At 42.4% G+C, this 13,495-nt stretch overlaps 1 protein-coding gene across 2 annotated transcripts in view; it reads left to right on the top strand.

The window, feature by feature from the left end:
- The window catches only part of adcy5 (adenylate cyclase 5), a 71,441-nt gene that overhangs the window by 50,415 nt on the left and 7,531 nt on the right, over positions 1 to 13,495 (top strand). The window contains exons 5-14 of one of the 2 annotated variants that reach the window (XM_035174457.2): positions 943 to 1,070; positions 1,553 to 1,711; positions 1,834 to 1,975; positions 4,228 to 4,365; positions 7,210 to 7,232; positions 8,394 to 8,538; positions 9,057 to 9,154; positions 11,046 to 11,133; positions 12,814 to 12,930; positions 13,077 to 13,235. In XM_035174457.2, coding sequence (XP_035030348.1) covers positions 943 to 1,070; positions 1,553 to 1,711; positions 1,834 to 1,975; positions 4,228 to 4,365; positions 7,210 to 7,232; positions 8,394 to 8,538; positions 9,057 to 9,154; positions 11,046 to 11,133; positions 12,814 to 12,930; positions 13,077 to 13,235 — 1,197 coding nt within the window. Of the gene's footprint in view, positions 1 to 942; positions 1,071 to 1,552; positions 1,712 to 1,833; positions 1,976 to 4,227; positions 4,366 to 7,209; positions 7,233 to 8,378; positions 8,539 to 9,056; positions 9,155 to 11,045; positions 11,134 to 12,813; positions 12,931 to 13,076; positions 13,236 to 13,495 lie in introns of both variants that reach the window. The other variant, XM_035174456.2, reaches the window with a different exon arrangement.

Raw genomic sequence — 13,495 nt, 5'->3', positions numbered from 1 at the left:
TTAGTCCCTGCAGCCTCAAGGTCACCGAGTGGAGGCGCGAGGAGATGAAGACGTGTGAAGTGATGTCTGCGACCTTGAAAATATTGTGATTTAAAAAAAACGAGACGGCACAATGACTCTGAGTTTGAGAAAGAATTCTGTTGTTGTTTCACCAACTGGACTGGAAACCGCTTTCATAAGGGAATCCAGATCACACACAGAATCATTTGATCCTGTTTTTCAGTATAAGTTTTAATTGTTTGCAGGGTAAATATAGAAGCATCGGACCGGAGGTTATTACTCGGTGCCGGGAAGGAATTTCATCACCTTCAGACATTTTACTGTATTTATTTCAGCATTTTGACATTTGGTCTTGGGGGTTCGGTGTTAAAGGCCTATTTTACACTGTAAATCTGCAGGATTACTCACTTGAGGAAGTAATAATTCACAGATTTTGCACTTCACTTACACTGCACTTATTTTTGCAAGTGATTAGAAGAAACCATTGCATCAACATTGATCCAGTTATAACACCATGGTACCTGTTAACCGGGTCTTACATCTTTGTTTCTGTTTGTACGATAATGCAGTGTAGAGGTGGGCGGCTGTGCCTCAGAAGGTAAAGCGCCGACGTCCACTAACCTGAAGGTCGGTGGTTTGATCCCCGGCCGCTCAAGTCTGCAACCAGAAGTGTCCTTACTTACTAAGCACCAATTTGCCACTGACGGCTATGCTGGCAGTGTGTGATAGAAACAGCGCAGCATATAGTAGGGCTGTATGAATGGATATGTGAGTGGATGAAAACCCAGGCCCCCGCAGGTCTTACCCCATCACCTTCAATAGCCAGTAATATATAAGTGAGTGTGTGTAAATGGAACCAACTGTAGAAAATCCAAGGGAAGAAATAAAAAGTGGCATCATGAGTTGCTGTACGTTTCCATTAAGTTGTTTTTGTCCTGTCAGGAGAACCACTGTCTGCGGATCAAGATCCTGGGCGACTGTTACTACTGTGTGTCGGGGCTGCCGGAGGCGAGGGCCGACCACGCCAGCTGCTGCGTGGAGATGGGGATGGACATGATTGAGGCCATCTCGTAAGTTACCGCTCTGGTTAAACGAGGATCTGTGCAGTAGCAGGACGGTCTGTGTGGAACCCACTGGATGGATTAATGGCTGATTTCCAGTTGCAGTTGACAAAGTTAGAATGTTGTATGAAACATTATTTTTGAATAACTCAACAGCAGTTTATTAATCCAGAAGCTGTGTCCTATTTATATTGGACAGATGAGAAAATGTAATGAGTTAACAGGTCATTTCAAACATCTGAATCATATCACTGCTGCTGCTGCTGCAAAAGGCAAGAAGATCTGACCTCTAAGTGAAGGCCGAGATATTGTTGCTTCGTAGGATTAGCGCCACCTATGGGAACCTTAACACTTCCAGTTAGAAACATATGACCATTCTTAACACTAATGAACCAGTGATCTCTGCGACACGTGTATCAGCAAAGCAACATGAGAATCAATCCGTTTAAAGATTTCCACTCTTGGTAATTCAATATTTTGCGATCTTGCAGGCTGGTACGGGAGGTGACTGGGGTGAACGTGAACATGCGAGTGGGTATCCACAGCGGCAGGGTGCACTGCGGAGTGCTGGGCCTCAGGAAGTGGCAGTTTGATGTCTGGTCCAATGACGTCACATTAGCCAATCAGATGGAAGCTGGGGGCCAAGCTGGGTATGTCTCCACGGTTATCGTCCGGATCCGACAAACCATGAAACAGTCCCTGTTAGCGTTGTTCACGTGAATATACAGTGTCTGGACGATCATCCTTGATGTGGGTGTGTTTCTGATTTCAGGCGTATTCATGTGACCAAGGCCACTCTGAACTATCTGAACGGGGACTATGATGTGGAGGCAGGAGATGGGGGAGAGAGAAACGCCTACCTGAAGAAGAACAACATCGACACCTACCTCATTGTGGGCAGCAGTCAGAAAAGGGTAAAGTCCTTGTGCTGGTCTGAATTTGCAAAGTGTCATTTGTAAGATCATTTAAGAAATGTTTAGATTCAAAGCTAGGCCATTACACCCCGAAAAAACTCTACTTAAGAAAATCTTGCAGCTGCGGAATTGAGGAATAAATGTCTGTGGTTCATCAGTAAAACCCCTTTAACATTACACAGGGTTATTAACTCTGCCATGGAGGCTCTGTCCATGGAACTTGGTGGGAGGATGGGACAGGGGCCAAGAACCCCCCCCCACCAGTAGATTTTGGCACAGATCTGGACAAAGACAAATCACTTTCTTTAACATTTCAAGACAGGACGTTATTAAACACTTCAACCAGTTTCCCAGGGAATTATTCTTGGTCACTGATATCTATGAGTGTGTGCAGCTTTGGATTGCAGCAGATTTGAATTTGGTTTCATGGGGTGTCGCCTTTTTTCAGCTGCCGTACGCTAACGAATAGGGCTACAAACCTGCAACTGCCACATAAGTGCCGCTCAGCTAAAATGGATTCATGTGCATTAACAATTTACAACTATGTCCAAACAAACGTGCAGATCTGTTGCAGAATGTTGGTGGAGGTTTGTGCTCTACTGAGAGACATCCTGGGTTTTTTTTAAGTTTTAAAGAAGAGAAGTGATGCAGCTTAAGAAATGTGATTTAAAAAATGAACATGTGAAAGCTGGAGGAAAAAAAGCATAAAAAGTTTCTTGCACATTCACCATTGATGGATCTAATCTGCAGCCTTGAACCTGGTGCTAGGTGTTTTAATCCACTCAGTCCGTGTTGCACACTGTTTACAAACTGTGATTTTGTAACATGTGATTCAGAGGAGTGAGTTCATCTCTGCTTTACTGCACGAGCTCCAGTTTCTTTATGACTGTACTGGTTTTATCAGCTGTCTCTGTCCTCCAGCACGATCACAAGCTGGGACTATAGATAGCTCATCATGTGATGTCCTCCTCTCATTTTGCTGCTCATGCTGTGAGACAGAAGGACGAATGTTCAATCTTGTTATTTTGGGTTACTTTTCACTTTTGGATTTTTTTGATTTAAGAGCGCAGATATCAGATCTGTAGAAATTAAAAAGAAATTCAACACAACAATAAAAGCTGAAATTGATTATTAATCTTAGGCCAAATCGTGCAGTATTACAGTTGGATAGTTTTATTAAATGAACTTTAGAAAGATGTGAGGTAAAGGTCTGCTGTGCATTAATTCTTGGCTGAACTGTGTGACAGCATCGTTAACATCGTCTTCTTCATGAAATCTACAGCATGATGAAGATATCATCAATGTTGGAGCCAATTAAACCTTTTAAATTTACGCTCGACTAGCACTTGGTTAGAAAATATCCAGTCTGAAGATTTTTCACTGAAGGAGAAGTAGATATGTCACAGTAAAAAAATACTTGAGTAATATTTCCAATTCATGATTTATACTTGTAATGAAGTATGAGTACTGAGCTAGAGTGGCACTTAACTGAGCGCATCCTTCTGCCAAAGCCCAACAGTCTCCTTACATTCAATCTAGCTGCACTAAATTACATTTGGAGATATGTCTCTGTACAGTTCTAAAGACATAATAAATGGATCTTCAGGAAAGAACTAACTAAACTAGATGTCCAATCTTGCAATGTTAAACAAAGTGATAAAAACTATTTGTGGATCTGTCCCCTGATCCGGATCCACACCAAAATGAAACGAGTTCTTCCCTGACGCATACTGCAGCCTTCCACCAGGTTTCATGGAAATGTGTAGTTATTACTCCTGAGAAAAAGTACTGGAGTAAAAGTACTTCCCAAGAAAGAAAATGTATGGAGTGAAAAGGTGTAGGCTGAAGCATTAGCTTATCATGCCTGCCCTTCATACCCAGAAGAGTGATAACCCTATTAGACCCTAAAATCTATTAAATCAAACAAAAATAAACACGGTTTTCAGTTTTTAAACATAATTGAGATTACAGCTCTGTTTATTTGTTAATCATCTTAAATCATAAAAGTCCAACAGAAATTACTGAGAGGAAATGATCTGTGTTTGCTTATTATCTAAAGTCTGTTTCTCTATATCTGCCAACATGTACTCTTATAGCCTGTTGTCAGATTTTTATTTTTCTTGTCATATTTAATTTGATTCTTGTACTTCTCTTTATGTTTTTATTGCACAGCACTTTGGTTGTTGAATGAATAATAAATGCTGAACTTGATTTGACTTCACTGTCCATTTCTGTATCTGTGTCTCCTCCAGAAAGAGGAGAAGGCGATGATCGCCAAAATGAACCGACAGAGGACCAACTCTGTCACCCACAACAGCGGCCACTGGACCGACCGGCCTTTCTACAACCACCTGGGCGGAAACCAGGTCTCCAAGGAGATGAAGAGGATGGTGAGTGAAACGTTGTCATATTAAATGCGCCCTGACAACAGCATTTCTATCGCGCTCGTCTGTGTCACAGCCAGGTGACACCTCTCCCGGGATCTCATCTCAGCTCTTATTTGATGTTGAAGCCAGCACGTTGTTCATACCCATAATCCTTTGATGTGCAGCCGTGATAAGCAGGGACGATGACCCTCCATGCCACACGCCGCCTCTCACACCTCACCCTGTGCTCTGAGAGGCTCTCAGGAGCTCTCAGGGAGACAACAGCAACATGTAGGCGGGCGCCATGCAGCGGGTACCACAAGCAAAAACAAGAGACCACCCCCGTCGTCCAAACTTCACCCTCTCCTCGCTTCAATTCGATTCATAGGAAGAGCTTGAAATGAGCCGGTGTGAGCACATGGAGAATCGCTTTTATTTACGTGCCGTGGCTGATGCTCCCTGCTGCTCCGACCCTGCAAACAGTGACTCACACAGTGAATGGATGCACCCACATCTGAAACACACACACACACACACACACACACACACACACACACACACACACACACACACACACACACACCACACACCACACACACACACACCACACGCAGGATTGTTTTTCTTCACATCCTCACTCCACCCACCTCTCACCATGAATCTATTATAGGAAAGAAGATGAGAGCTGCGTCCTCAGTTAAAAGATCACTGTGCATAGATTTCCACATCAATTACTTTTATATGATTATCGGTGTTTTGACACACAGTTCTGTTTAAAGATCGTGCAACAACAAGTGGGTATTTAGCATCATTAGCAGCAGCAGATATGACTGAACAAAACAAGAAAAGAGCGCCACCTACTGAAATTGTAAAACTCAGAAAATGCCTTTTTTCTAAAGACTAAACAACAGGATTATCTGCCGAGATTCAGGCTGAGTAATTACCGGTCCTGAAGGTTGTGCCAGTGCCTTTTTTGTTTTCCTCAAATAAGACGTGTGTGTCACCAGTGTCTTTGCACCTTCACTCACCGAAACTTTCCAGAGACATTATCGCTTTTCTCTTGAACTTCATTTGTCACAGTTCATCCTTTTTTTTTTTGCTGTTGTTCATCCTCTGGCTTGTCACTGTCTCCCTCTGTATCTCTGCTCTGCTCGTTAATCACCCGACAGCTCTGGAGATAGAGGAAGTTGTGCAGCGTGAGGAGCTGGAGATGCACAGAGGGCACGAGAGAGAGAGATTTGATAGACGTGGCAGAGAGGCAGGAGTGTGGTGGATGGAGCGTCTTTATTTGTTTTGTAAATTCAGACACAGACATGGAGCTGAGCGGTGGAACTGTCGATGAATTCCACGATTTTACTCGTGTGTTTTTCCCTTTCTACTGTTTATTCAGCCTCTTTCATATGTGGAGGTGATGAGAGGAGTCAGGAGAACAGGCAGGAGGGCCAACGTTTTACCTTTAGCTTTCCATGTGGTGTTTTGTCTGCCGGATGTGCCCCTGATGTTCCTTCAGCATTTGCATTAACGTTTTTATGCACAAGAGGGAGCTAGAGAGACACATAAGCTCACATTGCTGTATATACAATAAGATTAGTTTTGAAATCCAACCTGCACAATTGCTCTTCTTTAAGAAAATATCACCAACAACTTACGTTTCCTTGGAGCTTTTGCTATAATATTTTGTCTAGTGTGCTGTGGTACTTCTATAAAGCTTTGAGTAGGAGTCAGACTGACTCTTTATATACAGTATGAATTAAACTACCAGAGCTTAATTCCAGTGTTTTGCCTGCAATAACAGGCAAAATGTCACAGAAGCAGATGCAAAATAACCATTTGTCATCATGTCACTTCTTTTTACGCCTCGGTTCGGGGGCCTTTTTCATATCTGCACCCAGGGGCCCCTAATCTGTGGGTGCAGGACAGTGCTTTGCTGTTACGTTGTCCGGTCCACAAAGAAAAAATTGAATTGTGACATGATGCAAATAGACTGAACTTCTGAGAAGGTATTTCAGGGTCCGAGCATCTTTAACTAAATACACATCATGCAAAGACAATCAGGAGGATGAGGGCTTCACTGGAAATGGCTGAAACAGCAGATTTAATTTATCGTATTTAAACCCACAAATGTATGTATTGATTTGATGTCCCTATCACAGAGTTTTGAACCTACCACTTTATTACAATTTATTATCTAAAGATTAGAATAAAAATAATTTTAATTAATTGTGAAATGATATGACCTGGAATCATTAAACTGAATCGGTAGATGTGGTGGTTTAAAGCTCATTCACAATTTTTTTTACTTCCTTAATCGATTTAAAGTAAATGATAATTTATAATTTTTAAATCTTTATCCATCTTTTGTGGATGGAATATTTAGGGCTGAAAAATAAGCCAAGTCTATCTGAAAAATAAATAAAGTTCCCAGTTGTTGCTGTCAGACTTTTGGTGCTTAGACCCCCCCCTAGTGATGTCATTGAGGTTGAAAAGGGGGTGTGGCCATGCGAAGTATAGTAGACTGCCCCTGGTGGTGGTTGAGGGGATCTAGAGAACATTGGACTCGACCTGGGCTCTGGAGGTGAAGACTGGAGGTGATTGAGGAGGAGGAGGGTCGCAGAGAATCACTGAAGCGACAGCTCACGGCCACAGAGAGGAAAACAGGTTTAAAGTTTGACAGCTACAACACGATTGGCCGATTGAGATCACGGCTAAACCTGATTGGGTTTAACATCCGACAGTCAGCTGATTAGAAGAGGAGAATATTGTGAATGAAGGAGACACATAAACTTTTCTGATTTACAACTCCAGAATTTCCCTTTTCCAGCTGATTATTTTCCTTTTGCTCATTTCTCTTCTCCTCTCGTCTCACAGGGATTTGAAGACCCCAAGGACAAGTGAGTAGTTTACTCTCCTTCAACGTTATTCTGTCTTTCCTCTCATCCTGCTCTTTGCCCTGTCTTCTTACCTGTCTGAAATCCATCTGCACTCGCTCTCACTTCCTCCTACACCAGGCACAGATCTTTAAATAGACTCAAAGAGCGACATAGCAGTTATTAACAAACTGTCATTGGCTCTGACTGGTAGAAAGTCTCACTGTTGATTTATTCATTCTGCTGTTTCCCCTCTTTGGATAAAAAAAAGAAAAGAACCTCATTCACATCAGGAGTCATGAAGTGTTAAGAGACTTAATGTTGCAGCTTCTTATTGCTGTTGTAAGCGTCCATTAGCTTCCCACCCATTTGCTTACAAGCATAAACAAAGAATTACAGATGGTGACGTTAAAGACACCAGGATTCTGTCAGAGCTGCACTTTGTATAAACAATTACTAAGATTTAGTTTAGTTTTCATCCTGTTTTCATCCTTCGTGATAATAACAGAAAGTTAAACTCCCTCAGTTTAACTGTCTGCAAACTCCCCTCACCTGCATCAATACGTCAAACACCAGAGGAGGATACAGGCAGCAAACTTAATAACTTGAGTACTTTGTGGATAATTAGAATTTCGACTTTTGCAAAGGCCCAGAAAATAATTGTAAAGGCCCTTAACTTCTTCCCTAAATTAGAGAGCACATACCTCCGCCAAGGCCAGACAGGCAGGTTTCATAGCTGGTGACTGCTGATAAATGGAAATGTGTAGTTCAATAAGATCCACCTGTCCAGCAGCGTTTGTAAGTGTGATAAAGTTTAGTAAGGGGATTGTTTGTAAAGTGCCTTGAGATAATGCATACAAATAAAACTGACTTGAATCCGTAATGAGTCTCAACACAGCTGCAGAATTTCAATCAATGGAAGTGACACTTAGTTTAGTGTTAAGTCCAAGATGAGACGGATCATCAGAGACTTTTCAATTTGCAAACAATTATCTAAACGTTAATGCACCTCTGAGTTCAGGAAGACGTTAGGGTCGATTTAAAAGTTGTCCTTGCACAGTGGAAAGAGAATTACCTGCTCGGGCGCAGGCGTTCAGTGTCTCTCAGAAAAGGCTTTTTCATTTTTTCTTGATGTGTAAATGTCACCAAGTCTCATCTTGTTTTATTCAGGCATTTCAATTTCAGAAACGCACAGGAAAACCTAAACCCAGAGGACGAGGTGGACGAGTTTCTGGGCCGGGCCATCGACGCGCGCAGCATCGACCGCCTGCGCTCCGAACATGTCAAGAAGTTCCTGCTCACCTTCAGAGAGCCCGACCTGGAGAAGAAGGTTAGGGGGCACACGCACACACGCACACACACACACACACACACACACACACACACACACACACACACACACACACACACACACACACACACACACACACACACACACACACACACATGAAAGAGAACCTGTGGTAGCCTACAGTTGTCATAAAAAATCAAAAGGTTTTTAGTTTGTCCAGTCTGGGCTACTGTAAAAAACATGGCGGCCTCCGTAGAGAGGACCCGCTCCTGATGTAGATATAAAGTATTTAAATATAAAGAGCTTATTCTGGGGTAAAGGAAACAACAATTTGTACAATTTAGATGAAACACACAGTAAAAACATCACTAGGATTATTTTGTATTCAGTTTCTGCCAATAGATCCATTTCACCTAAATCTTACACACTGGACCTTTAAGGGAACTGTTGCCTTGTCGGAGAGGAATGCATGTGCATCTTTTTACTGAATGTAAGAAAAGTCTGTCATCACGTGTTGAAATGCTGTTTCCTTCTCCTCCTCTCCCTCCGTGCTGCAGTATTCCAAACAGGTGGACTCCAGGTTCGGAGCCTACGTGGCCTGCGCCTCCCTCGTCTTTCTCTTCATCTGCTTCATCCAGATCGTCATTGTGCCTCCGTGAGTCAACACTCTGATATGAAACACTGCAGCAGAGCTGACATCAGGAGACGCTTCATTCTTCTTAACGCGCCCCCATTACAGACTCAAATTGTTGTGATTAGAAAGCGAGATGACAGTAATTTGGCTCCTCGCAGACGCATCTGTCGTTGCCGTCGTTTTACCAACAGCAGGATGCTAACAGATGCTAACATCACCCATGTGTCTCCTCCTCCCTCTGAGTAATGAGCACTGTCACACATGTCAGACAATAAGAAGTAACAACTGCAAACAAATATAAAATGATGGATGACGGAGTCTGGCTGTATTTATAGTGGATTATTCAAATGTTATGCTGCAGAAAAAGTCTTTTAAAATACAGTGACAGCACAAAATCAGGGTTAATCCCTGTGAATTGGCTGCACGACAGGTTTAAAAAGTTTAAAGCAACACTATATGTAACTTTTTTCTGAACAACAGCGCCATCTGCAGCCACGTGTAATGATAAAGTGGTTTTCATTTAGAGAAAAGTCTATCAGTGTGTTGGGTGTGAGCTCTGACTGCGTCGTCCCACTCACTGAACTGACACACGACTGAACGCTGGATATTACCCATGATCCCCGGCTTCCTGAACCAGAGGATGCAGCTGTAACAAATCCATCAAACTCTGTTTAGAATTCTTATTATTTTAAAAGTTTCCTGCTGAATATTGGATATAAACTCTGGTTCTTAAGTCTTTTTTAACTGATCTACTGTTCAGAACCACTCTTCAACTTGCTGGACCTGGCTCTGACAGTTCCACACTTCTCACAGGAGATCGTACCCGCTCTCCAAAGTTACATAGAACAGACATTCAGGGTGAGGACTGGGAATGAGAGAGGAGACATTCTCCATATTTCCACTTCCCAGACTTATTGTACATACTTCAAATAGATACTGTAAATATCTTATCCTATCGTCCAAATTGCACAATCCTTTTCTTTACAACGTATTGCACAATCCCTTCTCTAGTATGTATGATTTTTTATTTTGTTTCCTATTTTTTTCTATATTTTCTATATTCTTGTTTGCACAAACACACCACAGCAAATTCCTTGTATGTGTAAACCTACTTGGCAATAAACCCTGATTCCGATTCCATATTTACAGTCCGTGAACCTTCAAACTCATTTTAACCAAGCTGCTATTTTAAGTTTAAAAATAGTTGCTTCTAAAACAAACAAGTCTAAAAATAACAAAACATTTAATTAAAATAGCCCTCTATTTCTGAAATATAATTAATGCATTGTTCACATTGGTCAACCAGGAACATGTGAATGACGGTTTATTGATTCCTGATGAGTTAGAGTGGAATCCTCTCCAGAGTGAGGATCAACGAGTCAAGTCCTAGGTTAGGACAAAAAGAGTGAAACAATGTTTTGGTCAGTTTCTGTCATGTTGGTTCGGCTCAAGTTCTGGTCGGTTATTTTTTCCCTCGTGCTCGTTTGCTTTTGGACAGAAAATTACTGCCGCACTCTAATCCCCTCCTCTTTCTTTAATCTCTTCTGTATTCAGACTTTCCTCCCTGCCCACCTCTCCGTATTGATCTCCTTGAGTCTGCCTCTTTATTAACCTTTCTCCCGGATCCCTTCATCTCACCACTCCACTTCCTGTCTTAACCTCCCGCTCCTCCTCAGAGTCCCTCCTACGCCGTCTCCTCTCATTGTTTAATCTGTTTCTACTCTTTCCCTCCTGTATCCACTCCTGTCAAACTCAGGCAAAAATATATATCGTTAACTTCCTTTATTTTCCAAGCTCATTATCCCCGTCACTTGCAGAGACTCAGTATCTCAGAGAAACCGTAAATGATAAAAAAAAAAAAACAGCCAGAAATAAAATGTATATTTACATCTTCTCTCTGTGTTGTCTGCAGCTCCAGTCTGATGATCGGCTTCTTCATCACTTGTCTCGTTATCCTCACGGCGGTGATGTTCGTCTCCGCTGTTTACTGCTGTTTCGGGGTGAGTTGTCTCTGCCTGTGATGAATGGCAGCTCCGAGCAAACTCAGTTCCAAGACATTAGTCTTTTCTTGAGTGAATATAGGATTGTTTTTAAGATGCAGGATTCAGTTTTGTGGGTTGAATGTCAGCAGAGATGGACTGACGGCTTTTTCTGTTCTTTACCTTTTTATTATTGCTTCATATAGAAGAGAGGATCCGACAGCATTGAGATAAATGTGTGAAATCTGTTGTCAGGCTCTAGAAATGTTTAGACACTCAAGTTCTTTTTAGGTACAAGTTTATATCGAAGTCTCCAGTGCAGATGTCACCATGCAGCTCCGTTTTCTTTTCACATTATTTGTGATTTAAAAATACATATGACATAAACCTGAAACCTGAAATACCAGAGCTATGTTTGGAGGTGGGATCTGTGTATGACAATGTAAAGATTTTGTGTTTATCATAGATTGTATCTAAAAATGGACGTAGACTCCGAGTCTGGAAAGTGAAGCCAATGCAGATGTGCTGAGAATATTTGATCCGTCTTCGTCAGATCCGAAGAAACATGTTTTCCTACTTTCACTCAAATTTCTTTTGACACTTTTGCTGTAAATCTTGTGAATAATCACAGGACCACACCTAAAACTGCACTCACACACTGTCTGTTAGTGCTCTGCTTTTTATGACAGCTCGACAATAAATACCTTTTTATGCTTTAACGCCCGTCATCTGATCATTTAAGGAATAGTTATTAAGTAAAATATGAATTGAAGTTTTTCAGTTTTTCAATTCCTCTGTGCCGGTGACAGCTGCAGCATGAAGCATTAGGGTTTTCTTCAGATTCTTCAGATCAAAGATGAAGTAAATAAACTGCAACTGTTGATGGTTTTTTGAATCTTTCTCTGACATGCAGTAATGATTTTGTAGTATTGTCACTGCAGAGCAGATCTCACCTCACAAACCACAGGAGGTGTTTTTTTTCCATCCATCTCCTGCTCTCTCTGCCTCTGATGAGCCTTCAGAGACCGAAAGGATCTTAAAAGATAGAAGTGGAGCTGCTGCTGTTGACGGCTTCCACTGATGAGTCATGGTTCTATTCTGGGAGAAAAGAGCTTCCACTTGTACAAGTACTGAACGTACAGTCAGAACGCTTTGTGTCAGTCCTCCAATCAGAAATGAGATGAGGAAAAAAGGGTTTAGGGAACAATGTTGCATCTCTGTCACTGCCAGCTGTCCTGTTTAAGGGTTCATTTGTTTAGTGGCTGCAAATAAAAACAAATATTAACGAACAAATTATTCTCTAGCAAGGACCAGGCCACAATGGAAACTGATGTAATGGATGTTGAGGAAAAACAAATGGATGCTGATGTGGTGTCTCTCATAGGCTGGTCTGGGGAAAGAAGACAAAGGGATGTGGGTCTGGATGAAGAAGGATGGAAGAGAGGATGAATAGATGTAGGCGGGGATGAGGGAAGAGACGATAATGGGATGTCGGTAGGATGAGGGAAGGAGGATGAAGGGATGAGAGAAGATGGATGTATGGATGAAGGAAGAGGATGTATGGATGAGCGTGATGGGTTGACTGTGTTATAAGAAGACGGCTGATTAGAGGAGCGGTTGAGGCGTGGCCCTGCTCCTGAAGTGAACTAGTTAACTTCATTCATCTTCCCCTCCTCCCTCGCCCCTCTCTCCCTCTCCCAGCTGTTCCCTGTGGCCCTGCAGACTCTCTCCAGGAAGATAGTCCACTCCAGACTGAACAGCACGCTGGTGGGCGTCTTCACCATCATCATCGTCTTTCTGTCTGCTTTCGTCAACATTGTAAGCTCTCATCAGCACAAGTTGGAAAACATATAAAATCATACTTTTCTTGTCATGTAATTATGTTTCAAAGTATTTGAAGTCTTCAGGAACAGCTCCCACTTCTCCTTCCCCCCCGTCACTCACTGACTTTTGACCCTGTTCAGTTCACCTGCAGCAGCCACGACCTGCGGAGCTGCATCACATCAGAACTCAACATCAGCCTGGGCAGCGTGGACGCCTGCCACGCCCGCCTCCTCAACTACAGCCTGGACACACAACACAGCCCCTGTGTGGACGACAGCCTCATCTGCAGCTTTCCTGAGGTACAGCTGTTTGTGTGTGTGTGTGTGTGTGTGTGTGTGTGTGTGTGTGTGTGTGTGTGTGTGTGTGTGTGTGTGTGTGTGTGTGTGTGTGTGTGTGTGTGTGTGTGTGTGTGTGTGTGTGTGTGTGTGTGTGTGTGTGTGTGTGTGTTGTTTGCATGGTGTGAGTTCCCACTTATGTGTTCCGTTAATTCTCTGGTTTATTTCAACAACAAATTTAGAGGCACCATGCACATACTCAGGTAAAGTGTAAGAAATCAAAT

The sequence above is a fragment of the Hippoglossus stenolepis genome, chromosome 13 (genome assembly GCF_022539355.2).
Source record: "Hippoglossus stenolepis isolate QCI-W04-F060 chromosome 13, HSTE1.2, whole genome shotgun sequence".
Taxonomy (NCBI): Eukaryota; Metazoa; Chordata; class Actinopteri; order Pleuronectiformes; family Pleuronectidae; genus Hippoglossus; species Hippoglossus stenolepis.
The sequence above is the reverse complement of the archived record's forward strand: the minus strand, read 5'-3'. Positions and strand labels throughout refer to the sequence as shown.